Here is a 24093-nt window from a genome sequence, read left to right as displayed (position 1 = left end):
AGTTATTCTCATGAATGGTGCAATCGATCCCTCCCCGAGGACCTAAGACTTTTCTGCGCGTTTGAGGCTCAGTTGCTGGGGAGACAGAATCACGCGCCAGGTCAGACTAGGTGGTAAGGTAGTTATTCCAAGAATCATTTTTGACCTTCTCAAGATGGCGCCAAAACCTTAACTATAACCATCACGCTCACTCCGCGGCTGCCTCTATGGCTTCCACTTCCTGCCTAAGGACCCAACTGCTGTCCGACGTTGTGCCGGAATGCATGCCCTGTTGGTGAGCACTTTTTTTCTGAACAATAACTACTGAAAGTATATAAAATAACATGGATCTCGTGTATTTCGAGATTTCCATGTCATCCGAGGCGCAGAGTTTCTCTTCAGGTGGCAGAAGAGCGGGATTTTGACCAGGCGCGCGCCGCGGGCAGCTCCTACTACTGCGGGTCTTTGGCGGCCAAGTGAGGACCCGGGAGTCTCTGGAAATCCAAGATGGCGACGGCGGCCGCAGCCTCGGCTTCTGAAGCGGAGCCTGAGCCCAAGGCCGGGCCCGAGGCCGAGGGAGAGGAGGATGAGGCCAAGGCGGCTCGGGCGAGGAGGAAGGTGTTATCGCGGGCCGTGGCCGCCGCGACGTACAAGACCACGGGGCCAGAGTGGGACCAGCAGGAGGAAGGCGTGAGTGAGAGCGATGGAGATGAGGAGTACGCCATGGCTTCCTCGGCGGAGAGCTCCCCCGGGGAGTACGAGTGGGGGTACGACGAAGAGGAGAAGAACCAGCTGGAGATAGAGCGGCTAGAGGAGCAGGTGGGCGCGGGGGTGGGCTGCGGCGGCGGGCTCTCTCCCTCGGGTTCCCAGGCCCCGGCCCACCTCCCTGGTCCACGGAGGTAGTAAAAAGCTCCAAGGCCTCCAAACCGCGGATGTCCAGCGCGTCCCAGGTCGTTGGAGCGCTTACTGCTCGGCAGAGGATAACGCTCTCCTATTGAACCCTCGCCAGACCCCGTTTTGTGGGAGGACCCTGAGGCTCCTGGTGGAGGGAGTTCTCTTGCTCACCATTACACTTCCTGCAAGTGGCGAGTCAGGCTTTGAACTTTGAATCAACTCCTCAACTCCCGCGCTTAGCCATACCGCTCAACTGTGTCCAGGCCTAGAAATAAGATTCGTTTCCTCCAAGAAGAGTTATTTGCCTGTAGGAATGACGAAGATAAGGAGCTCTGGCGTGGTAGGGAAAATAGTGACCGTGACGGTGATAATAGAAACGGAATGGCGTCTGGAGGCTAAGGCCCCAGTTCTAGCTCTTCCATACCTGTGTGCGCTCAGGCCAGTATTTTAACGTCTCTCATCCTCGACTCTATAAACTGGAACAAATGGTTCCCGCCCAGAGAATTGTAACGGTAATCAGAGCTCGGGGCCTGGCAATAGTAGCTATGTGATTTCTAACCTGTAACCTTAGGAGGTACAGGTGGTGGTGTCTCCTATGTCATCCAGGATCCCAGCAGGAAATAGGCAGCACATTCAAGTTAGGAGAGTTTGGAGTAAAGGCCCATAAAGAGACTGGGCCTCCCAGCTGGCTCAGTGGTGAAGAATCTGCCTGCCAATGTAGGAGACATGGATTCGATCTTTGGGTTGGGAGGATCCCCTGGAGAAGGAAATGGCAACCCACTCCAGTGTTCTTGCCTGTGAAATCCCATGGACAGAGGAGCCTGCTGGGCTGCTGTCCGTGGGATTGTAAAGAGTCGGACAAGACTGGGCACAGCACAGCAGTGGCGAGGCTACTGAGTCTAGGGCAGGGAAGTCAGGAGCAAAAGTTTGGTTCCCCAGGGCTAGTAGTAGCAGGACCTTTACGTGTCCACCTGTAGTCCTGTAGAGGTGATGGGAGTGACTGATTTTCTAGATACTTTGTGGAGAGGATCCCTGAGAGGAGTTGAGATGTTTGTTCCAGGGAGGTAGCCCCTGTTTCCCATCATGGAGTGGGGTGGGCAAGAAGTACCTTGACCTACCTCTGTGCCTTGCTTCCACATGGCCTCCTGGGCAAACCCTGCTGGAAGCCAGAGACCCGGAGACCCCATGGATGTGGTCCACACGGTGGGTCCCAGGACAGGGAGGGGAGAGAGTGGAGTAGACTTGGAGGGGAAAAGATAGAGCTCCGTCTCGTTTTACAGACGAGGACACTGAGGCTCAAAAGGACTGATGAAATGATTTGGTCAGAGTCAGGCCTAAGGGCATTTGAACCTTTCAAGGTTGTCTGTAGACCGAATGCCATAGTGGCTATGAAAGCACTTAGTGATGTGAGGTTGGTAGCCTGGGTTTCTCGGTTAACTTGGCTGGGTGTGAGATTCCTTATAATGTCCTCTCTGGCGGTGATGTTCCCGTTAAGTTGTGAAATAGTTATATCTTCTCTTGGTATATCTGTCTCACTTGTCATCCCATCTGAACCAGCCAGGGGTAGGCAGGTGGTTACTGTTTCTGCCTTTTATAAACGAGCACGCTGAAGTCCATTCATTCTCTGCCTCATTCAGCAGTTGCAGTGTGATGTGAGGTGGCAGGCTGCCTGTGACTGTCCTGGTGGCAGTCTGTTGCTCTGGCCTCGGGCCTTTCACCGAGCCCTTAGCTTGCTCAGTCGGGCAAATAGGATTACCTGCTGAGGGGGAAAGGTAGGCTCGGGAGCAGAGGGATTAAGTCCTCAGTGAGGGTGCGCTGCTCACTGGAGTGGAGGCCGGGTCAGGGCAGAGGTCTCCCGGCCACTGGTGGTGTGCACTTGCCAGCCCTGCCTCAGGCCACCACACAGGACAGCATCCGGCAGGCGACGGTGACCTGAAGAGCCACTGCTTTATCCTCTTCCTGGGCTCCAGAAGTGGGCTTTTACAGTTTTTCCAAAACTCCCTCCCACGCCTGCCTAATCCCAGCCTCTAGTTCTTGCTGTAACAACTCTCCTGGTGGAGCGTGATGGTCAGTAACTTCCAGAGAGGCCCGCGAAGTGCTCGGCCTTGTCGTATTTGAATTCCGCTTCTCACCCCAAGTGTTTTTATGAAACCTCGTAGTCAGCTGTGAAATCTGTCCCAATAACAGAAGCAGAGACATCCCACTGTGTGTGTGGTCGTGGCTGAAACTAGGAGTGGCGCCTCGTGGTCCCTTCCTGTGATTGGGCCGAGCGCGGTCTCCGCCAGGCGCCTCTGTCACCTCCGTCCCCCGGCCCCCGTCCAGGTCCAGGTCGTGCTGGCAGGGACTGACGAAGCCTGTTGCGGAGCGCTTGCACGATGGCTAGGCCTCCTCTTTCTTTGAAGGGTCCTTTGTCCTTGGCGATGTGCTCTGGTTGAACTCTCTGAAAGTTCTCTTAAACGCATGTCTTTGTGTATTAAAGTACGTACTCCCAGAGTGCCTCTCCATATACAGTATCCTCATTATTTGGGCCTAAAAATCAGAAATTTAGACCGAAAAGCATCCTAGAGACATGTCTTCAGTGGGTTTTGTACATTTCACTGCTGACCTCCCTGTGGTGGTCACAGGAGGGCTTGTGTAGATGTTACTCCCAGGATTCCCCACCCCTTCGTGCCCAGAGAACACATTCAGACCCAGGTGAGTTGGCGTGATGGGGTGACCTGGAGAGCCATGCCCGCGCCTTCATGAGGACAGTGCACCGCTCACCATCTTCTCTTCTTTCACTGTTGTTACTTGTGTGACACGCTTGAATGTTGATTTTGAGACATCGCTGTGTCACAGGAGCCCACTTGAGATCCAGAGGTGCACTCTAGTGCCTTCCAGTACAGATGGGGAAACAGAACTGGTGAATGTTAGAACACTTGTGTCCTGACCGCATTCTGACCTTTTTCAGCCCCTCATGTAATCATGGGGTGGGTTCAGCCTGTCAAGTTTTATCAGTCATGAGCAGGAAAACGTTGCTTAAAGATTCTTCTAAAAAATTATGGGTCGTGGGCTTATGTGTTATTGATTCTTTATTATCTGTTTGCATGTAATTAAAAAAAACATGTTTTTATTTATTTGATTGTGCTGGGTCGTAGTTGCAGCGTGCGGGGTCCATGGGATCTTCTTGTTTTAGCTGCCGCCTATGAGGTCCCGTTCCCTGACCAGGGATTGAACCTGGGCCCCCTGCACTGGGAGTGAGGAGTCTTAGCCACTGGGCCACCAAGTCCCCGTGACTTGACCTATACGGGGCAGTTCACGTCTGTAAATTGTAAAGGGTGGTAAAGAGGTGCTCACCCTTGCTCTGCCCCTCACTCTCAGGGTGGGGACTTCATCAGTGATGCTGCCGGTCCGGACGGCCTCTCCCGCTTCCCACTGCCCAGCCTTGATCCTCACCGCTGCCCCACACCCCCAAACCCAGGTGACTGCTTTCTTGAACCTGATGGACTTGTGCTCCCTTCTCTTTTAAAATGTATAATTTTATCCACTAAGTATGCTGCCCGGAGCAGATACTGTCTGCTTTTGTTTGTTTTTGAGCTTTTAAGGAAGCATATCATGCAGTAGGTAACCTGGGAGTGCTTTCCACTCAGAGGTGTGTTTCTAAGATTCCGCCATGTTCCTTCTAGTTATCCATCTTGACTGCTGTGTACTCAGTACACCAGGGTGTGAGCAGCACACAGCTTATCGGGTGTTCTGGCATTTGAATTGCCTGCAGTTTTTCCCCTAATACAGACTAGCTACAAGGAACATTGTTACTGGTAAACTGCCGCTCTTGAAGCTGTGTAAGAGTCAGTATTGTTCAAACTGGGGTCATGGTCATGGCTCGTGAGTTCACTTCAGTGGATACTCCAGTGTCCCTCTGATACACTTTCTGTGTGGGGGGTCTGTTTCTAGGCACTCTCTAGTGTTCTGTTGGTCACTTTGTCCTGTGTCTGTTCCGTGGTCCAACTCATTATCTGCTGAGACAGATCCTCTTACCTGCAGTTTAATGCAATAGCTAGTGTCTAGATTACTAAGAGTGTATTGTCAGATGGCAGTGTTAGTTGAATGAATTATCATTCATCTGTCGTCTCTGGAGAGGGAAATATTTATTGCTGAAATGTTGTGGCAGATGTTGGAAGAGTAGACACTAATCTAGTCTCAGTGTGTAGACTTTAGAAAAAATCTACTGATTTGGCCATGCTGGGTCTTCGTTGCCGCGAGCGGGTTTTCTCTGGTTGCGGGGGCTCCTTGCTGGTCGCGGTGGTCTTGGCGCGGTGGCTTTCCTTCTTGCAGATAGTGGCTTGGTAGTTGTGGTGCTTGGGTTTAGTTGCCTCTCGGTATGTGGGACCTTCCTGGACCAGGGATCAAACCCATGTCCCCTGCATTGGCAGGCAGGTTCTTAACCACTGAACCGCCAGGGAAGTCCCTAGACCTTTTTTAAAAAATTATTTGTCTGGCTGCACTGGGTCTTAGTTGAGGCATGTGGGGTCTAGTTCCCTGACCAGGGATCAAACCCGAGCCCCCTGCTTTGGGAGCAGAGTCTTCACTGCTGGATCACCAAGGAGGTCCCTTGGTGTATAGACCTAATGTGACCTCATACCCTCACTCATTTGAAAGCTTTTTTAAAAAATTAAACTTCGTTTTGAGGTAATTGTAGGTTTCCTTGCAGTTCCAAGAAATAATATAGACAGATCCTATGTACCCTTTATCCAGTTTCCCCCAGTGGTGAACTAGAGTACAGTTTCACAGCCCTCGTATTGACGTAGCCAGAGTCAATACACGGATGGGCTCTGTCACCTCAGGTCCCTCCTCCAGCCCAGATAGAGCCACAGCCTGACCCCTGACACCCACTAACCTGATCCCTACTCCTGTAGTTTTATTATTTCAGGAATATTATGTAAGTGGAGTACTATAGTAGGCAACCTTTGGGGAGGAGCTACTTTCACTCAGCACAGTTCCCTCAAGATTTATCCAAGTTGGGTGTGTATATTAGTTGGTTCCTTTTTATGGCTGAGTAGTTTTCCATAGTGTGGGTGTTCCATGGTTCATTTACCCACTCACCCATTGAAGGATCTCTGGGTTCTTTCCAGATGTGGTTGTTGGGAGTACAGCCATTATGCACAGTCCTACACGGGTGTTTGTGTGAACCTAGGTTTTATTGCTCTGGAAAAATGCCCAAGGGTGCGCTTGTTGGGTGGTCTAGTAGTTGTCGAATTTTAAAGGGAACTGTTTTTTTTTTTTTTTTAACATCTTCTCTAGCATTTGGTGGTGCCCCTGTTTTCCCTTCTGGCCATTCTTGGTTTTGTGTCTGTTTCTTTTTTCTTTCTTTAAAAACATTTAGTTTTGGCTGTGCTGGGTACTCCTTGCTTTCTCTAGTTGTGACAGGTGGGGGCCCCTCTCTAGTCATGGTGTGTGGGTTTCTTGTGGTGGCGTCACTTGAGGAGCTTGGGCTCTAGGCTTGCAGGCTTTAGTGGGTCTGACAGCCAGGTTCAGTTGCCCCACGACATGTGGGATCTTCCTGGACGAGAGGTCCAACCTGTGTCCCCTGCTTTGGCGGGCGGATTTTTTAATCACTGGACCACCAGGGAAGTCCCCTTTTGGCCGTTCTGATGGGTGTGTGACGACAGCTCGTTGCAGTTCGGCTTGTGTGTCCCTTACAGCTAACGATGCTGACCACTACTCACGTGCACTCACTGGCCACCTGTGTCCTCTTTGGATATACATTTTTGGTTCATGTCTTTTGCTTACTTTTTATTTGGATTGTTTGTATTTTAACTCTAGTTTGGAGTTACATCTTTTAGATGCTAACTTTGTCAGATACTTGAGTTATACATTTTTTTTTTCCCCTGGCCTATAGCTTGTCTTTGCATCCTCTTGACAGTCTTTTACGGGGCTTCCCAGGTGGTACAGTAGTAATGAATCTGTCTGCCAGAGCAGGAGACACAATTCTTGCCTAGCAAACCCGATGGACAGAGGAGCCTGGCAGGCTCTACAGTCCATGGGGTTGAAAGAATTGGACACGACTTAGCGACTGAGCACACGTGAGCACAACAGTCTTTTACAGAGCAAAAAGTTTTAATTTTGATAGCATCCTGACTTGCTGAGAGTTTTTATTGTGAATGGTTGTTTTCTGTATTAATTGATGTCATGAATTTTGTTTTTTACTTTGTTACACAGTGGAATACAGTGAGTTAATTTTTAAAGACTGAACTCGCCTTGTATAATTGGAGTAGCTCTCACTTAGTCATGGCGTGTAACTCTTTTTGTACGTTGACTTCAGTTCTGTAGGTTTTCCTCTCCACAGAGTGTTAGCTGCAGTCTGCTTATTTTGATTTACTGTACTTTCATTTTCATTCAGTTCTATGTATTTTAAATTTTCTTTGAGATTTCCTCCTTGATCTATAGATTATTTAGAAGTGTATTGCTTGGGACTTCCTGGTGGTCCAGTGGTCAAGATTCTGCCTTCCAGTGCTGGGTTTGCGAGTTCAATCCCTGGTTGGGAACTAGGATCCCATATGCTGCAGGGTGTGGCCAAAAAATTAAAAAAAAATTTTTTTTATTGCTTAATTTCCAAGTGTTTAGACAGATTGATTTCTACAGTAATTGACTTCTAGTTTGCTTTTCTTCTTACCAGAAAACATACCCTATATGGTTCAGTTTTTTAAAAATTTGTTGAGGTTTGTTTTATGGCCCAGGATATGGTCCCAGTGAATGTTCCTTGGGCACTTGAGAATACTGTGTTACTCTGTTATTGTTGGGTAGGGTGTTCTTTATATAGCAATTAGATCATGTTGGTTAATGGTGTTGTTGAGTTCTTTTATATCCTTGCTGATAATCTGATAGTTCTTTTAGTTTCTGATTGGGGGCTGTTGAAATTCCCAGTGTAATTGTGGATATGTCTGTTTCTTCTTTTAGCTGTATCAGTTTTTGCTTCATCTCTTTTGAGATTCTGTTGTTTGGTGTCTGCACGTTTAGGATTGTTTTGTTTTCCTGGTGGGTTGATCCTTTTATCATTACGTAATGTCCTGTTTTATCTCTGATAATTTTCTTTGCTCTCAAGTTTATTTTATGTGATACTAGTATAGCCACCTCTGCTTCTTTTTGTCTGCTGCATGCTGGATCTTTCCCCGTCCTTCTGCTTTGTATACTTTTATTTGCTTGTTTATTTTTGGCTGTGCTGGGTCTTTGTTGCTCTGCAGGCTTTTCTCTGGTTGTGTGAGTGGCGGCTGCTCTGCAGCTGTGGTGTGTGGGTTCTCAGTGTGGTGGCTTCCTTGTTGTGGACACAGGCCCGGGGCGCGTGGGTTTCAGTAATTGCGGCAGGAGTGCTCCGTAGTTGTGGTTCCTCGGGCCCTGGAGCACAGGCTCAGCAACGGGCTTAGCTGTTGTGCAGCGTGTGGGATCTTCCTGGATCAGGGCTCGATCTCATGTCTCCTGCATTGGCAGGTGGATTTTTTTTTTTTTAAACCAGTGAGCCACCAGGGAAGGCCCCTATCCTTTTCCTTGAATTTGAAGTGAGTTTCTTGTAATTAGCATTCAGGTAGGTTGTGTTTTATTCACTCTGCTATTCTCTGCCTTTTGATTAGTATGTTTAGACCAGGTGCTAAAGGTAATTATTGATATTGACATTTTATTCTTTCCTGTTTGTTTCTTGTCTGCTGTCTCTCTTTTTTCGCCTTTGTATGGGTTACATGAACATCCTTTGGATTCCAGCTTGGTTGCTCACCAATTTTTAGAGTCTTGCTCTACATAGTTCCTTAGTAGTTGCTTTGAGTATTTCAGTGTATTTGATTTACATGGTATCTGTGTTTGATCCCTGAGTAGTGTTGAAATATTCCTCCCATTTAGGTCTCTTTACCATTCTTCCTTTTTAATGTCCTTGTTTTGGGTGTCAGATAGTCTTAAAATTGTTTCCATCACCGCATACAATTTAGAAGGGTCAAGAAGAGAAGGCTCATCTGTTGTGCTTACTTGTATTTCTGCTCTTTCTTCCTTCCTGATACACCAAGATTTCTCTTATCATTTCCCTTCTCTTTGAAGAAGTTCCTTTAACTGTTTCAAGAGTAAAAGCCTGCTAGTGACAAATTCTTTTAGTTTTCCTTTGTTTCAGATGTCAAGTATCTTTGGAAGCAGTGATCTTAATTTATTTACTTTTAGTTTGAAAAGTTTGAAATAAATCTTTTTGTACCTATAAAAATAAAATGTGCCTGTCACTCCGTATCACAGACTGGTACCAGTCTGTCACCATTCTTGTTTCTCCTGGTAGGGATTTTCATTTGTTTGTTCAGTAAAAGAAAAGAGCTCTTACTTACATGTCCCTGGCATGGTCTACAGTGTGACACTGAATTACCTTTCAGAATTCTCATAATCTGGTGGTGTATCCCATTTTACAGATGAGAAAATGGAAGCTTAGAAAAGTGAGTGACTTGCCTCAGGTCACACTTTGTGTTTGTTTCTTTAGACTGTTTCCTGTATTTCTGGGAGAACCAAGTGTGTTCTCACAGGACCTGTAACAGATTTGAAGGAATGTTAGGTTTATTGTGAAAAGTCTCTCAGAAATTTCCTGGTGGTCCAGTGGTTAGGACTCTGCCAGGGGCCCAGGTTCAATCCCTGGTCAGGGAAGTAAGATCACACACGCTGAGTGGTGTGGTCAGAAAGAAAAAAAAAATCTCTTGTATATTTTTCTCCATCTTCCTGAGGGAAATGTTGCCTTGCTGTTTTTGTGTCTCTTCTAGAAAACACATATTTTGTGCTTGTAGCAGGTGTGTGCTTTCACCAGTGGTGACAGAAGCTGAGTAATTTTGATGATCACATTCTAAATCTCCGCCTGTGTTCCTTTTCCTTCCAGCTGTCTATCAATGTCTATGACTACAACTGCCATGTGGACCTGATCCGGTTGCTCCGGCTGGAAGGGGAGCTGACCAAAGTGAGGATGGCGCGCCAGAAGATGAGCGAGATCTTCCCTTTGACCGAAGGTAGCGCTTCCGCAGTCGAGCTGCTTTCATAAACACAGAGAATTGAAGAGTCTTTTTTTCCGTGCTGAAAGTGGGACATGTTCCTTATAAAAAACTCAGAACAGATAAGTGTAGTGGAAAGAAGAAAATCCATCCAAAGTCAGTGACTTTTAGTTTATCACCTTCTGTGAAGTTGCTCAGTCGTGTCTGACTCTTTACGGCCCCATGGACTCTAGCCTACCAGGCTCCTCGCTCCATGGAATTTTCCAGGCAAGAGTACTGGAGTGGGTTGCCATTTCCTTCTCCAGGGGATCTTCCCAACCTAGGGATCGAACCTAGGTCTCTGCCACTACAGGCAGACACTTTACTGTCTGAGCCACCAGGGAAGCTCTGTCATCTTCTAGGTTTTTGCTAAACATAATTGTGGTCATGCAACACTGAGTCACATTTCAAATCTTGATTTCTTTGTCGTAATGTTACAATAAAATATTTGTATGTAATTAAAATTTCCCTGTTCCCTTTCTGTTTCCCATTCTGGTATTTATGTATTTAATCTGTTTTCTCAGAAACAGATAATTGTAACTGTAGTGTAACTAGACTTTCATGAGCAATTTTTAATTTAAATGTTACATACCTTATTTGTTCCACAGTAGTTGGGCATTTAAGTTATTTCTACTTATGTGCTTATTTGAAACATGATTACGCCAAGCATCTTTGTAGTTAAATCTCCATGAATATATTGATCTTTTAGGGACAAGTGAGTTAACACAGGTCCTAGATCCAGATCTGTCCCCCTCTCCCTCCCACAAAGCATGACTGCGGAGTGTACAAGCTGAAATCTGATTGCCTTTCAGATGTTTTTCTAGCTGTGTGCCATTAAGCACATTGTATAATCATTCTAAGACTCAGTTTTCTCAGCAGTACGATGGAGATTACAGTAGTTTCTGCCTACGAGGCATTCTGTGTGCAACGCTTAACACGTGCTCTGCGTGTCATAAATGCTTTGATAGATGCCATTGTTGCCAGTGTTACTGTTGCCTGTCTCACAGGAATGTGATAGATACTGAAGGAGAAATTGTGTAGGTACTTTGTAGAATATAAAGTGCCCCGCGGCTGTAGGGATATGACCTCAGTGATTTGATCTTACTTGGGAACTAAACCTTGTGTGTGCTTAGCGCAGGTGGTAAGAATTGAGATTCTGTGAGCTGGGCCAGGTTGTATGAGGCAGATGAAACCTTTGTGTGCTCGGGGTGCGGCCCCTGCTCTCAGCCCGCCTTGGGGGCGGGGGGTGGGGGCGGGCAGTGACGCAGCCCGCGGTGTCTTGCAGAGCTCTGGCTGGAGTGGCTGCACGATGAGATCAGCATGGCCATGGACGGCCTGGACCGGGAGCACGTGTACGACCTCTTCGAGAGAGCGGTGAAGGATTATATCTGTGAGTTCCCTTCGGGCTGGCCCAGGCGTGTCTGGCAGGCTCCCCTCATGTCCCTCTTGGCTGCTAGGATCACACTGTGAGGTGCTGCCCCCAGAAGAGTCCTTTGACCAGCAGTGGGAAAGATGGGAGTGCAGTTATTATTATCCTGTGACTGTAGCCCACCAGGCTCCTCTGTCCATGGGATTCTCCAGTCAAGAATACTAGAGTGGGTTGTTATGCCCTCCTCCAGGGGATCTTCCCAACCTGGGTATTGAACCTGCGTCTCCTGCACTGTAGGCAGATTCTTTTCCACTGAGCCACCAGGGAAGCCCCATGACTGTAGTACAAACAACAGGAAATGGACCTTAGTACATACAACGTGTGCGAATAGTTTTGTGATATTTTATTTCACCACTGCCTTGAGCTACAGAATCTTCCATCATCATGGAGATCTGCCTTGTCTGCTGGTCTTAACAGTGAAAGGGAAGTGTGAATGCTTTCTCTCTCTTTAAATCCAGTTTGATGGTATAAGTCTCTAAAATATTTTCTCTGCAGAACTGAGGACTGTATCAGACAGTGCTGTGGACAAAATGTTTTTTTAAAAAATATTTAAAAAACTCCCCATTGTTAATTAAATATCCCTTTTCCCTGTCTAATTGTCCTCACTCCCCCTGTGGGCATTTCCCCTTGTAAGAAGTGTAGACCCCTCGGTAAACCTGACTAACCCTCACTAAGGGAGGTTTCTGCTTCAAAGAGCTAGTTCATTTCATTTTGTATTTTGCAGCCCATGTGGCAGCTCTCTACTGGTGCGTGAAAACAGAGCAGCTAACAAACTTTAGCTAAGTTCTTTGAAATAGATTTATTTCATTGAAAAAGCAAGCCTCAGGAAAACATGCAGGAATTCTCACGTTAGCTTGATCTTTTTAGAATTTTTATTTTCCAAGATTAGTGTATAAGCATCAAATTATTTTCAGATCTCTGAAAAGTGATTTAATAGGCAAAAGGTGTTTGGTAAAAAAACAATGTATTTATCAAGAGTTTAATTCATTAGTTTTAAAGCTGTAGGAGTGAGAATATAGGAGCAAAAGAAACAAGACAGCCAGGTCTCTTTGTTGTGTTTTAGAGATTTAAAATCTTTGGTAACAGAATTGGTACTTTTAATTTTGTTTTGTTTTCATTTCAATCAGAAGGCTTAAAAATGAATCAAGATTTAAAAGTTGGAACAGTCTAGACTTTGCAGTCTTTCTGAAAATTCACTCAGATTTCTAACTATTTTCATTGAAATCTGTTAAGGGTTCCTTCAATTTTAATAAATCAGCTTTATAACCCGTCATAAGATTACAAATGACCACCTGGCAAGTACTGTTTACATAGTCAGGTCTCACTGATGATACTTTGTAGGAATGTCAGGTAGACTTTCTTCTCAGGCTGCAGTGTTGATAAAGGAAACCTGGGATGCCTGTCAGTGATGCTATTCTCTTTCTCCATGAATGAGCACGTTCTCAGTGGGCTCATTTCTTCTGTTTGTGTCAGAACAAAGGTTTTGACATTTGGGCATTTCCTATCCTGAATATACTTCTCATTTTTAGGTCCTAACATTTGGCTAGAGTACGGGCAGTACTCAGTCGGCGGGATTGGTCAGAAAGGCGGCCTCGAGAAAGTCCGCTCTGTGTTTGAGAGGGCCCTCTCGTCCGTCGGCTTACATATGACCAAGGGACTTGCCATCTGGGAGGCATACCGGGAGTTTGAAAGCGCCATCGTGGAAGCCGCCCGGGTGAGTGCCCAGTACCTGCCTTCCACAGCCGCTTGCCAGTCTTCGCTAGTGGCCTTGGAAGAACACAGTTAACAAAGTGGTCTTTGCCCATCCCTTAGTGGGTGGGCAGTAAAGTAAATAAAATCATGTATCTTTGTGGAATAGTAGCAATGTCTTCCTTGACTAAAAAGCAGATGACCCTAACAAGCTTTTTGTAGTGTTTAAAAATACTGCTGTTTTAGTTATGACTCCAGGTGAATGTACAAGGATAACCAAGTCACCCCCCAAATTATGTATCAATATGATATACAAATTATATTAGTATAATATATAAATATAGATTATGTTAATAGATACATGTTATCTACTAATGTAATATAAAAATGTAACTTATGTTAATAAAATATAAATATGTTAATATAAATATAAATTATATATATATAATTTTGAAGGGGTGACTTGGTTATCCTTGTACGCTGTATATATAGAGCGTGTCCCATAGTAATATGAGAGATTTGACCTCATCATAATTGCATTTTTTTAGACTAGACTCTGATTTATAGAATTTTAGAGTCCACTTCCCAGTGTCTCTCCCACTACATGTGTGACCACACTGTTGGTACACCGTGGAGCCCTGTGTTACTTAGATCATCATGATTACAAGAGCCCAGGCCCTTCTGGACTGAGTCCCTCTTGAAGAATGTGTGGTGGTGCCTGTCCCCCACCTTCACTGAGGCCCGGGGCAGAGCCTCTGGCTGACACGTGTCAGCCGTGACCCCATGTGGACTCTGGTCCCACGCTGTCCTCAGTCCTCCTGCAGTTTTGGCCTCTGTGCTTTGATTCATGCTCTGCATTCATCTGGGAGTCTGTTTCTGTCTCATTAGTTCCAGAGAGCCTGCAGACATGTCCCCAGTACCAGCTCCTCCAAGAGTCTTTCCTGACTTCCTTGATAGCTGCAGACAGCCCTAAAAACCAGCCTGAACAAGCCACGATCCTTTGATACTTGAGATGCCTCTGTCCTATCTCATGATAGTCATTGGGGTCCATTTCTTAGATTCCTTCTTGCTTTCCCCATCATCGTCACTTGGTAGAGATAACATTGACATTTGAACCTCTTAGAACGTTTGGCGTAACACTTCATGTATAAGGGGGCCTATGAATTTTTTTTAGTGTGAGCTAAAAATGTGCTGAAATATTTTTTGCAGTAGGCAGAACCAAAGTTTGTCATTTACTACGGGTTTGCTTCTTTAGCCCATGGCTGGCTTCCTTTCCCCTTCTGACTGGGAACAAACCTTTGATTCACAGCTGGAGAAAGTCCACAGTCTCTTCCGGCGGCAGCTGGCGATCCCACTCTACGGTAAGAGAAGCTGCCCCGTCAGCAGTCAGCGCTTTGGGGCATGTCACGTGGTTAGGCCTTTCCCAGCATCTCGTGAGGCAAACGTGGCTGGCGTTTGTTTTCTCATTGGACAGTGTCACTGTTGACAAGGCCCTGGGTAAAAATGTTTCTTGGATTGTTAATGCTCAGGAGAGTTGTGAGGGTCAGAGGCGGGACTCCCAGTTTTCCTATGTTAAGACGTAGTGCAGGGGTGGGCAGAGACAGGGTCTCTGAAAGGACTAGGGAAACTGACCCCCTGTGTTTTCTGGGGAAACTTCATTGAATAAGAGTTCTGTCATAAGCTATTTTTCTTCAGAAGAAATCTCTATTACAGGGTGGATATTTTATGTGGACTTCTGTGGAGGTGATTTGGCTCATGAGCACAGTTGGTGGGAGTAGCTCTGTCTGAATTTTTGGGGGGTTGGGAAAGATTCTTTTTTGTGTGAACATACTTTGGCAAGCCAGACCTCCTTTTTTGAATGCAAGAAGCACTAGGAGGACTTTCCCAAGCGTGGGAGGAGTTCAAGGCCACCGTCTTGTGTGTTCCCTGGATGCGGTTATGCACCACACACCCTCGGAACCTCCGAGCGACTTTACTTGAACCCTTTACTTTACTTGAACGACTTTACTTCTCTTTTTACTTCCTGGTTTATTTGGGTTTGATTGGACAAATTATAAAGTGGCTCTCCAGGTGAACCCTTGGGTGACAAGCAGAAAAGGCCAGAGCGGAGCTGGCTTGTACATTTCACCTCACATAGCAGTGTGAGATAGTGCAGCGTGGTGAGTGAGCATGAACTTGAGCCAGAAGACTGCCTGGGTTCAGAGCCTCGCTCTGCCCTTGACTGTGGCCAGGTGATGTTACCTTCTGCTTGTGTTTCCTCAACTGCAACATGGGAATCACGGTAGACCCTCCCTTGCAGAATTGTGAGGATTGAATGAGGTAATGGATGTGAAGTATTAGAACATAGGAAGCAGAAGGTAAGTGTGGTTATAGCCTTGCTGTTAGTTAGTTTCATTTACTCTGATGGATGGATTATCTGGTAGGGCTGCCCAGGATGGCTCTTCAGGACAGAGTCTGGGGCCAATTCAGGGCTCAGCAGAAGAGCCCAGGGTTCAGTCAGTAAGAGCCCATGCCACAGATGCGGGAGGGGCCTGGGGCACCTGTCTCAGAGTTTACTCTGTATTTGAGTTGATGAAACCCAACGGCCAGGCCCACAGGGCTGACTCCATCTCTCAATAGACATGGAAGCAACGTTTGCAGAGTATGAGGAATGGTCCGAAGACCCAATTCCAGAGTCGGTAATTCAGAGCTACAACAAAGCACTGCAGCAGCTGGAGAAATACAAACCCCATGAGGAAGCCCTGGTGAGTGTTGGCCCCTTTTACGTTAAGTGTCTCTCTCCCAACTTTTCCCCAGATCGACAGTTGCAAGTAAAACAGGATCTTTGTTTATCATGACATGTGTAGAGTGGATAAATGTGCACATTCAGTTTACATCCTGATAATAAAGTGAACATCCATGTACCCACCACCCAGGTTAAGAAATAGCGCATTGCCAGTCCCTTAGAAGTCTCCTCTGTGCCCCTGTCCGATTGCTTCCTCCTCCCTCTCCCGAGAGGTAATCACTTTCCTGACTTTTGTGATCATCATCCCCTTGCTTTTCTTTATAGTTTTACACCCTATGAACGTATCCTTAATGTATTGTTTAGTTTTGCTTGTTTTTGAGCTTTTATACAGTGGAATCAGGCTGTATATTTTCTTTTGTTCAAAATGTCTTTGAGTTTTGCTCATGTTGATTAGTTACAGTCCATTCGTGTTCACTACTGTAAAGTTGTCTGTGTGTAAACTGTCCCGTTCATAGATAGTTGGGGGGTATCCAGTGTTTTGCTAGGAGGAGGAGAATTGTTCTGATGATTCTCAGACGTACCCCTTGGTACACGTGAAAAAGAGTTTCTTTAGGCACATATGTAGGAATTGCTGAGGTACATGTATATCACAATGGAAGGAAGTGCTGGGTCCTGAGGCGGAGCTGAACTGTTTCCAGGCTGTCAGTCGCTGCTTCTGCCGGCAGTATCTTACATTCTCATTGCCCTGCCAGCGGGGATATTGACATACTTACATTTTAGCCAGTCTCATGGATTTGAAAGTACAGTTTTAATTTGCATTTCCCTTTCATTACTAATGAAGTTGGCTGTCTTTTCACACCTCAGATTTTTCTTTTTTTAAAAAAAATCTTTGCACTAGCTGTTAGGATCTTTGACTCGTTTTTCTTTTGGTTTGTCAGGTTTTTTCTCACTGGTGTCTGGGTGTCCTGGGTCTCAATTCATGCTTCTGGTTGCATGTGTTGCAGTTTCTCCCTCCCAAGCCGGTGGCTTGTCGTTGCCATTTTTTCCCCAGTGGCTGTTTTGAGGACTAGTTCTTTTTTTTCCCCAGTAATTTTCCTTATTTTTGGCTGTGCTGGGTCTTTGTTGCTGCGTGGGCTTTTCTCTGCTTGCGGGGAGTGGGGCTGCCCTTCCGTTGTGGTGCGGTGGCTTCTCGTCGCGGAGCGCGGGCTCTCGGCACGTGGGCTCAGTGGTTGTGGCTCTGGGCTCCAGAGCGCAGGCTCCATAGTGTCGCACAGGCTTAGTTGCTCTTGGGCCTGTGGGATCTTCCTGGACCAGGGATCCAGCCCACATCTCCTGCACTGGCAGGAGGATTCTTGACCACTGAGCCACCAGGGAAGCCCAATGAACGGTTCTTAATTTTAATGTAATTGGATTTATCATTCTTTCCCTAGGATTTGTGCTTAAGAATTCTCTCTGGGGTCAGTAATCAATCGACTTAGCTCTGTTTTTCTTCTGAAAATTTATAATTTTGTTGTTTGTTTTTCAGCTTTCATCTGGAATGGATCTTTGGGCTGGTCTGAGGCGGGGGCTAACTTTGTTTTTCATGTAGAGAAACAGTTGCTCAGTGCTGACTTTGATAATTCTCCCTGCCCCTCACTCATGTTGCCCCATGCCTGTCAGGGATTAGGTGTCCATTCCACCCCACTGGTTTATGTTACACTGTTGTAATGATGTGATGGTTTTATAATTAAGTTTTAATCTTCGGTAGCATGAGTCCCATTCATGCCGTTCCTCTTTAAGAGGGCCTTGACTTTCTTTAGCTGTTAATGCTTCTGTTAAGAATGAGGATCAGTTTTTCAAGTTCTACTTAATATTATTGTTACTTTTTTTTTTAATTTGTCCACACTATGCGGCATGTAGGATCTTAGTTCCCTGACCAGGGATGGAACTCGGACCCTTGGCAGTGAGAGCGTAGAGTCCTAACCATTGGAATGCCAGGGGATTCCTTTGAATTTTTGATCGGAATTGCATTGAATCTGTCGATCAATTTGGGGCAGAATTTGCATCTTTTAAATATTGAATCTTCCAATCTGTGAACATGGTATGTTGTTGTTTAGTCACTCAGTCGTGTCTGACTCTTTGTGACCCCATGGACTGCAGCATGCTAGGCTTCCCTGTCCTTCACTATCCCCTGGGGTTTGCATAGACTTATGTCCATTGAGTTGATGGTGCCATCCAACCATCTCATCCTCTGTTGCCTGCTTCTCCTCCTGCCTTCAGTCTTTCCCAGCATCAGGATTGTTTCCAATGAGTCGGTTCTTCGCATCAGGTGGCCAAAGTATTGGAGCTTCAGCATCAGTCCTTCCATTGAATATTCAAGGTTGATTTCTTTTAGGATAGACTGGTTTGATCTCCTTGCTGTCCAAGGGTTCTCCAGCACCACAGTTTGAAAGCGTCAATCCTTTGGTGCTCAGCCTTCTTTCTGGTAAAACTCTCACATCTGTATATAGCTACTGGAAAAACCATAGCTTTGACTATAAGGACCTTTGTCAGCAAAGTGATATCTCTGCTTTTTAATATGCTGTCTAGGTTTGTCGTAGCTTTTCTTTTAAGGAGCAAATGTCTTTTAATTTCATGGCTGTAGTCACCATTTGCAGTGATTTTGGCGCCCAAGAAAATAAAGTCTGTCACTGTTTCCATTGTTTCTCCATCTATTTGCCATGAAGTGATGGGACTGGATGCCATGATCTTAGTTTTTTGAATGTTGAGTTTTAAGCCAGCTTTTTCACTCTCCTTTTCACCTTCGTTAAGGCTCTTTAGTTCCTCTTAGCTTTCTGCCATTAGGGTGGTGTTATCTGCATATCTGAGGTAACTGATAGTTCTTCCGGCAGTCTTGACTCCAGCTTGCGATTTCTCCAGTCCAGCATTCTGCATGATGTACTCTGCATATACGTTAAATAAACAAGGTGACAATATACAACCTTGACGTACTCCTTTCCCAATTTTGAACCAGTTTGTTGTTCTATGTCTGATTCTGACTGTTGCTTCTTGACCTGCATCCAGGTTTCTCAGGAGGCAGGTAAGGTGGTCTGATATTCCCATTTCTTGAAGAATTTTCCACAGTTTGTTGTGGTTCACACAGTCAAAGGCTTTAGCATAGTCAATGAAACAGAAGTAGATGTTTTTCTGGAATTCTCTTGTTTTTTCTATGATACAGCAGATGTTGGCAATTTGATCTCTGGCTCCTCTGCCTTTTCTAAATCCAGCTTGAACATCTGGGAGTTCACGGTTCACGTTCTACTGAAGCCTCGCTTGAAGGATTTTTAGCATTACCTTGCTAGCATGTGAAATGAGTGCAGTTGTGTGGTAGTTTGAACATTCTTTGGCATTGCTCTTCTTTGGGATTGAGATGAAAACTGACCTTTTCCAGTCCCGTGGCCACTGCTGAGCTTTCCAGATTTGTTGGGCGTATTGAGTGCAGCACTTAAACAGCATCATCTTTTAGGAGTTTAAGTAGCTCAGCTGGAATTCCATCACTTCCACTAGGTTTGTTTGTAGTAATACGTCCTAAGGCCTGCTTGACTTCACATGCTAGGATATCTGGCTCTAGGCGAGTGATCATACCATTGTGGTTATCTGGGTCATTAAGACCTTTTTGTACAGTTCTTGCCACCTCTTCTTAATATCATCTGCTTCTGTCCGGTCTATACAGTTTTTTATTGTGCTCATCTTTGCATGAAGTGTTTGGTATCTGATTTTCTTGACGAGATCTCTAGTCTTTTCCTTCTTTTGTTTTCCTCTCTTTCTTTGCATTGTTCACTTGAGAAGGCTTTCTTCTCTCCTTGCTGTTCTTTGGAACTCTGCATTCAGATGGATTTATCTTTCCTTTTCTCCTTTGCCTTTTGCTTCTCTTCTTTTTTCTGCTATTTGTAAGACCTCTTCAGAGAACCATTTTGCCTTTCTTTTTCTTGGGGATGGTTTTGATCACTGCCTCCTGTACAATTTTACGAACCTCTGTCCATAGTTCTTCAGGCAATCTGTCTATCAGATCTGATCCCTTGAACCTATTTGTCACTTCTTGTGAATAGAGGTTTGATTTAGGTTATACCTGAATGGCCTAGTGGTTTTTCCTACTTTCTTCAATTTAAGTCTGAATTTGGCAATAAGGAGCTCATGGTCTGAGCCAAAGTCACCTCCAGGTCTTGTTTTTGCTGACTGTATGGAGCTTCTCCATCTTCAGCTGCAAAGAATATAATCAATCTGATTTCGGTATTGACCACCTGGTGAATTTCGTGTGTAGAATCATCTCTTGTGTTGGAAGGTGTTTGCTATGACTGGTGCATTCTCTTGGCAAAACTCTGTTAACCTTTGCCTTACTTCATTTTGTACTTCAAGGCCAAACTTCCCTGTTACTCCAGGTGTCTCATGACTTCTTTTGCATCCCAGTCCCCTGTGATGAAAAGGCCATCTTTTTTTGGTGTTAGTTCATGAACAATGTATAGGCCTCTGCTGTTTAGGTCTTATCTTTCTGTGAGGTCTTATAAATTTATCCAGTGCCTTGGACACATTTTTAGATGTATTTCTAAATGTTTTTGATACTGTTGTAAGCAATATCTTTTTAAAGATTTTCTGTTCTAGCTGTCTGTTCCTGGTATATAAAATGAAATTTTTTAGTGATATTTTAATCAAACTTGTTCAGTCCTTATTAATACTGGTAATGTATAGATTTGGGGGAATTTTCTGTGTTGACAATAATACACACACAGTATTATTTATAAATGGCCTTTATTCCCTTTTCTTGGTCTTAGAATATTTTTGATTTCATTTACCACTCCTCAGACTTATGCTTTTGTTTTCTCTTGTCTTATCTTTTAGTTGACCCACAAGTCACTGTTAATGCTGCGTTTTGCAGCACCTGTGTGGTTACATTTACTGCATACATTTCCCACTTTCTTTGCTTCCTCTTACCACATCCTAGATCTTTTACTTGGAGTCACTTTTCCTTTGCTTCAAGTCCACCCTTTAGTGTCATGTGCTTGGATATTTGCTTGTAACACATTTTCTGTTTTTATTTAAGAGGTCTTTGTTCTCCTTGAGAGTTAATTTCTCAGGATATAGAATTCTAGGCTGACAGTTCTGTTCTCTGAGCAGTTAAATACATCTTTCTGGCTTCTGTTGTGCTGCTGAGAAGTCAACTGTCTTAACTCTTGCTTCTTAAAAGGAAATTCTTGTTTGTTCTCTGGCCAGTTTTAAGATGTCATTGTCTTTTGTTTGTTTTTGTTTTATTTCTTTCTTTTTTGGCTGCACATGTAGGATTCTGGTTTCCTGACCAGGGATCAAACCCTCTTTCCCCGCATTTGAAGAGCAGTGTCCTAACCGCTGAACCACCAGTGAAGTCCCAGGATGTCATTGGTTTGGTCTGATGTCTGGCAGTTTGGTTACAGTAGGGCCAGGTGTGTGGATTTCTTTGTATTTATCCTGCTTACGGTTTGTTGGATTTCTTGGCTCTGTTTTTGGTATCTTTAATGGGCTGGTGAGTGAGAACACAGCTTTTAGCTCTGGGCTAGGACTTTACTCCTGTGACTTGGTTTCCTCAAGTGTCAGATGGGATTGAAATGATAACTGCCTCCTCGGATTGTTGTAAAGATCAAATTCTTAATATTATCTCTTCAACTGGTAGCCTTCTCTTAACTTAGCCACCTTCATTTAGATTTCGTTTGTGGTCTTGTTTCTTTCCCAGTTGATTGATTTGCAAGGTTTTTTTTTTCAGTATTTAATCTAGTATTTTCTGCCGTCTTCATTGGCACAGTGTGTCTGGGACTGATTTTGTCGTTATCTAGTAGGAACTGAGCCTCTCCATCATCTTTTTAAGAGCAGAGCATGTGTGCTCTCTTGCTGGCCTGAATGAGCACTCTCTTTTTCACATGTGAATGATTGGTATTTAGTTGTGTTTCACAGGGGGCTTCTCAGTTGTGTTTCTCAGTTGTGTTTCACAGGGGGCTCAGATAGTAAAGAATCTTCCTGCAATGCAGGAGACCTGGGTTCGATCCCTGGGTCAGGAAGATCCCCAGGAGAAGGGAATGGCAACCCATTTTAGTATTCTTGCCTGGAGAATTCCATGGACAGAGGAGCCTGGTCGGCTACAGTCCATGGAGTTTGCAAAGAGTTGGACCTAAGTGAGTGACTAACACACCACCACTATATTTCACAAAGCCTAATTCATGAAATCCTTGGCCAGTTGTTTTGTTCTGACCATCAGCAGAGAGTGGCTGAGGAGAGAATAAAGTGAATAAGAGGATTTTGTCTAAAAATGTCTTTGGATCATATATAGCCTCTTCTGTCTCCTGCGTGTACCTGTACTCTGGCAGGAGCTGATACTTGGAATGACAAATGTGAAATGACACAGGGCCCCAAGTCACTCTGGTGTGGTTGCATTCACCCCACTCAGTAGGCCAAGAAAGTGATCTGTTTCGGAAGATGGCTAGCAGTGGTCATTGGCCAGGTGTCTCTCTTTCATGCAGTTCCTGGTTGATGGGTGGTTTCAATTCTCTGTGATCTAGGAATGGATTTAGAAAAGGAATTATGGAGCCTCTGTAACTCTTGCCATGAGGTGGCACTTTTGACTCATTCTGTCCGTCAGACTTGTAGATCCAATGTGCAGACGCTCTGAGAGTGGGGACCGGTGATCCTTATCTTGCTGTGGCCATTTTCGCCATGGTTTACTAGGGACACTGTGTGCTCTCTGATGGTGTCGTGTAGCCCATTGCAACTTCACTGCCGTTCTCCTTTGCCCCAGCTGCAAGCTGAAGCGCCCAGGCTGGCCGAGTATCAAGCATACATCGATTTTGAGATGAAAATTGGCGACCCCGCCCGCATTCAGTTGATCTTTGAGCGCGCCCTGGTTGAGAACTGCCTTGTTCCAGACTTATGGATCCGTTACAGTCAGTACCTAGTAAGATAACCTACCTGTTCTAATCTCACTTTATTTTTACCAATTTAGGTTCTATTTAAAATCAGAAAGAGTGCCAGGAGTTGGCAGTGTGCTGCTCCTCTCTGCTTGATTCACTAAGGAAGTCTTCTCATGTTTTATTTTAAACTGATCACTAACTGTGAAAAAAATTTGGCATAGTCTTACTATCGAGGACTTTATGACAGATTGATTTTTCTTTTAACATGTTATTATGGAAAAATTAAATACATAAATGTAGAGAGATTAGTAAAATGAAATGACAAGTACCCATCACCCAGCTTCAACACTTAACTAATGGCACTAGTCTAGTTTGATCTATAATCTTAACTAGTTTTATCTGTTTCCTTACCTATTCCCCGCTTCCCTGTTATTCTGAAGCAAATCCAGAGATCCCATTTTGACGGTAACCGTTTCAGTACACGTGCATACGAGGTTTGAATCAGGATCTCGGCTAAGTCCATACGTTAGGATTGGCTGATGTCTCTTAAACGATATGTAGGTTTTCCTCTACCTCTCTCTTCTCCCCTCAAACCCCTGGCGATTTCTTTGTTGAAGACATCAGTCATCTTAAGGAAATTTTTTTTGTTGGTTGGCTTTGCTGAGAATGTCTCTTGAATGGTGACGTCTTAATGAAAATTTCTCTCCTGACCCTGGCATTCTTTATCGTAGGATCGGCAGCTGAAAGTAAAGGATTTGGTTTTGTCTGTACACAGTCGCGCTGTTAGAAACTGCCCGTGGACGGTTGCCCTGTGGAGTCGATACCTCCTGGCCATGGAAAGACATGGAGTTGAACACCGAGTGATTTCGGGTGCGGATTGTTTTTGTGGGAAGATGTCTAAGCTTTTTGTCCCAAGTCAGGAACATTGGGCTGTGACAGAGTCATTAAATCAGCCTTCCCTAGGGGTCATTTTGGAATATTTGGTGTTAGTGACAAAAAGGGCTCTAAGTGAGAGAGAAACTAGTTGTAGTTTTGACCTCCTAAAACCTCTCAGTGCTTTACTGGTCATGGTGTCTCTGGAGTCGTGGTCTTTCCCTCCCCTCGGTTGACCTGGAGCACTTTAGTGCAGGCGCCTGTGGGGCTTGCCCTTTCCAGAAAGAACAAGTTTGTGCACTGCTGTGGTAGCCCTTCTTTTGAATATTTCTCTAGCTCATTTCACTTGGTTGCATCCCATTATTACTGTTAGCCATATAGTGTTTTATAAGAGGTTTTTATAATGCTCTTGATAATTTTATATTAGCTTCTTTTTGAATTGATAACAAATCCTGGCTTTTTCTTCAACTCTAGTGACCTTTGAGAAAGCTCTCAGCGCTGGCTTCATTCAGGCCACCGACTATGTGGAGATTTGGCAGGCATACCTTGATTACCTGAGGAGAAGGGTTGACTTCAAACAAGGTACTGAAGTTCCCATGTTTC

At 45.0% G+C, this 24093-nt stretch overlaps 1 protein-coding gene across 2 annotated transcripts in view; it reads left to right on the top strand.

Annotated features, from left to right (window-relative positions):
• The first annotated feature begins 455 nt into the window (after positions 1–455).
• Positions 456–24093, top strand: part of SART3 (spliceosome associated factor 3, U4/U6 recycling protein) — a 38993-nt gene continuing 15355 nt past the window's right edge. Inside the window, exons 1-9 of one of the 2 annotated variants that reach the window (XM_061141682.1) lie at positions 456–798; positions 9740–9866; positions 11173–11277; positions 12846–13030; positions 14315–14366; positions 15625–15749; positions 22506–22661; positions 23349–23487; positions 23965–24072. In XM_061141682.1, coding sequence (XP_060997665.1) covers positions 487–798; positions 9740–9866; positions 11173–11277; positions 12846–13030; positions 14315–14366; positions 15625–15749; positions 22506–22661; positions 23349–23487; positions 23965–24072 — 1309 coding nt within the window. In that variant the 5' untranslated portion in view covers positions 456–486. Of the gene's footprint in view, positions 799–9739; positions 9867–11172; positions 11278–12845; positions 13031–14260; positions 14367–15624; positions 15750–22505; positions 22662–23348; positions 23488–23964; positions 24073–24093 lie in introns of both variants that reach the window. The other variant, XM_061141681.1, reaches the window with a different exon arrangement.

The sequence above is a fragment of the Dama dama genome, chromosome 5, assembly GCF_033118175.1.
Source record: "Dama dama isolate Ldn47 chromosome 5, ASM3311817v1, whole genome shotgun sequence".
Lineage (NCBI taxonomy): Eukaryota > Metazoa > Chordata > Mammalia > Artiodactyla > Cervidae > Dama > Dama dama.
This window is presented reverse-complemented; position numbering and strand designations above follow the sequence as displayed.